General features: G+C 59.6%; 1 protein-coding gene across 9 annotated transcripts in view; it reads right to left on the bottom strand.

The window, feature by feature from the left end:
• Window positions 1-802: 802 nt before the first annotated feature.
• The window catches only part of BRD1 (bromodomain containing 1), a 54,047-nt gene continuing 51,763 nt past the window's right edge, over window positions 803-3,086 (bottom strand). For all 9 annotated transcript variants that reach the window (XR_003048135.1, XM_025051025.1, XM_006917856.3 and 6 more), the window contains 2 exons: window positions 2,860-3,014; window positions 803-2,194 (listed from right to left, as the gene is read on the bottom strand). Coding sequence is in view for 8 of the 9 variants with exons in the window: in XM_025051025.1 (XP_024906793.1) it covers window positions 2,011-2,194; window positions 2,860-3,014 (339 nt within the window). In the remaining variant the exon portion in view is untranslated. The remainder of the gene's footprint in view (window positions 2,195-2,859; window positions 3,015-3,086) is intronic.

The following is a 3,086-nucleotide window of genomic DNA, read 5'->3' as shown; positions in this document are numbered from 1 at the left end:
CGGAGCCTCCGATCCCAGAGGCTGGGCTGTGACACGCTTCCTGCATGGGGAACAGCGCGGGACAGAAAAGGCCGTCGCAGCTATGAGCCCAGGGCCCAGCGCTCCATTAGGGACAGTGCGGCCCAAGAGGTCCTGCTGAGGACACAGGTGCCCTTGCCCCGGGCAGCCCCGTCGAGCACAACTTCGTCTAGCCTGGGCCAGAAGTCAGCGCTGAGCTAAGTGTGCTTCTGAGGGGGGGCGCTTCCTGGACCATGGGGGGTGGGGCACTTCCTGGGCCACTGGGGGGCGCTTCCTGGGCCACCGGGGCAGTCCTCAGCACTGAGTGCTGCCTGGGTCGGGGACTGAGGAGGCGCCAGGGACGCTGACATTCTGTGCTGACACCAGAAAGTCCTGGGCAGACAGGGACGAGCTGATCCCCCCTGCCCATGAGCAGACACAGAAAGGGCCACTCCTAGGTGACCCAGCAGTGCCCAGATGGGAACTGATGGCAAGGTCCAGCTCCACTGGGTGGGCAGAGCTAGGGGCCGGCAGGGGCCTCCCCGCAGCCTGGGGACACCCCCGCCCTTCCCTGCAGCCTGTCCCAGCCCCAGCTGAGGCCACCAACAAAGAGCTCAAAGCATCACCGTCCCTCTGCCCCCGAGGCCCAGTGACGGCAGGTGACGGCAGCCTCCTGCAGCCACGCGCGGGCACCCAGCACGGCGCGCCTGCCACCACCCGGGCTGGCCCTCCGACAGACCCGCTGACGGGGGCAGTGGCCCCAGGAGACTACAGCAGAGAGAGAGTGTCTGCCAGACACGGAACAAACTATGAAAGAAAGGCGTTTTATTTTCAAGTTTCTGTGGAGACATTACAAACAATGGAGACTGAAATGAAAAAGAGACATTTAAAAATTCCAAACTCCCACTTAAAACAAAAATATGATCAGGAAAGTAATAAATAATGCCATCCCATCACAGCTGGAAGATGGAAGCAGGTCACAAGTCTCAACGAGCGGGCGGGAGCGGGCCCAGGGACCCGGGACCCTCGCCCGCCGCCCGGCCGCCCGTGCCCAGCACTCTGGAGATGTAGGAATGAAATGGCCACACCGTCCGAATCTTGACTTTATTTTTTAATATAAAAAAATGCAATTTTGGAAACCCACCCTACCTTTTCCCCTAACATAATGCTTTACCTCTTAAAAATAAAAATAAAGTACTAATTCTATGTACATCACATGTACCATACAAAAAGGTGTCCAAAGTTTCTATTGCTACCAAAGTGTCCTAAATTAAAACAGGTTACAGAAAGCCCCATTGTAAACAAAAGGTTACGAGTTACAAAATCGAAGCACACACAGCCGGTCATTTACACAGCGCAGCCTGCGCCCAGGGCAAGTGGGATTTTTATGTGCCTGTATAAAAATGCATATCAATATATTTTTCAAATTTATTTTTCATTATAAAGCAAATGAATACACTTTCTACAATAAATAACCCGCTGGGGGCGCCCCGGGGGCCGGGCGGCGGGCGAGGACGACGCGGGGCGACACCCTGAGGGGCCCGGCTCGCGGGGCGGAGTGTTTTTGGTGATCGCAGGTGATGCGCGTGGCATAGACTTTGACTTTCCGCCTCTTTCCACAGAGCACCTTTCAAAATAATGTCATTTTCTTTCTTAAAATACACATTTGTCACTGTAAATTTACACCCCGTCTTATTAAATAAGTGGTACTCTGTGGAAAGAGTATGATTTACAAAATTATTAAACATTCAAAAGTCTTTAAAAAAACAGCTACGGGTTAGAGAACGTGACGCCAGCAGCGCCCTCCGGTGTGACCTGGGACGGGCACAGAGTCGCGCCCGGAAGACACGCCCAGTCGAGATGGTCTCAGAGGAAACCTGGAAATAAACCTCCCCCCGCCCGCCAACCCCAGGGAAAAGAATTACAGAGCTACGCCTAGGAACGGGAATAAGTTAGGTCGCGACGGTATACAGACATGTACAGCTGGTCGACACACGGACGAGGCCGGGCCCCTCAGTCGATGTCGCTGAGGTCGCTGGCCGGCTCCCCGTGCACGCGGCTCAGGTGGTTCATGGCGCGGTCGAAGGCGACCCGCACGGCCTTCCGGATGCTGGAGCTCCGCCCCTCCATCATCTTCAGCTTGTCTATCGTCTCGTCGACACCGAGGGGGGCCATTTTGGACTTGGGGAGCCACTGCCTTTTTAAGACAAGAGAGAAGCAACAGTAAGAGCTGCTGGCAAGGGACCTGGGAGAGGGGCTCCCGGCGAACCCCCAGAGCAGCAGCCCCTAAGCCGGCCGGCCCTGGTCACCCTCCTGCCGGACCTCTGGGAGACGGAGCTCAGGGAGGCACGAAGACCAGGTCGTCACCTCCTGTCCTCCACGATGACTCCCAAGGGACCGCTGTGTCCTGGAGGCCTCGTTTGCCATCCCGAGTGGCCACCAAGAGCCGCACGGTGCAACACAGGAGCCCGGCCTAGCTGCGCGTGCCCGTGCTGGCCGTGCCCACGCGGTGGCCCTCCCCAAGGCCACTGTGCACATGGGCCTGAGGCCCGGGGCCTCTGTTCGGACACCCAGGGCCACGCCAGCACTGAGGTGCTGTGGGCCCGCGGCCTGCCAAGGACGGTGAGGGCCACGCAGACCACACGGCTAAGAGGCGGCAGAAAGCCCGGCCGCCTGCAGCACCCAAGCCGGAGAACGCAGAGCAGCCGGAGGCGAGACCGGCCAGGGCTCAGCACTCGCCCCCTTCCCCGAGGGGCAGGGCTGCGTGCACACATCCCCGTCCGGTTCCGGCCTCCGTCTGCGTCCACGGGCACGGAGGTCTGGGGAGCACGCGCGGATGGGGCCCTCGGGCCCGGCACTCACCAGCTCCTCTTGTTGTCAAAGAAGAGGACGAGGAACAGCCGCTCGCCGGCCTTGGTCTGCATGTGCTCGCCCACCCTCAGCACGTCCAGCGGCGGGGCCGGGATCGTGACGCCGTTGTGGTGGCCGGGCACTCGCGGCATCTTCGGGTCAATAATCTGCCGAGGGAGGACGTGCGGGTCGCATCTGCGTGCTCGCACCGCACCCCGGGAGGCATCCTGGGCCCCAAC

The sequence above is a fragment of the Pteropus alecto genome, unplaced genomic scaffold, assembly GCF_000325575.1.
Source record: "Pteropus alecto unplaced genomic scaffold, ASM32557v1 scaffold118, whole genome shotgun sequence".
NCBI classification, from domain to species: Eukaryota; Metazoa; Chordata; class Mammalia; order Chiroptera; family Pteropodidae; genus Pteropus; species Pteropus alecto.
Note: the sequence above shows the minus strand (reverse complement) of the source record. Positions and strands in the feature narration are given on the sequence as shown.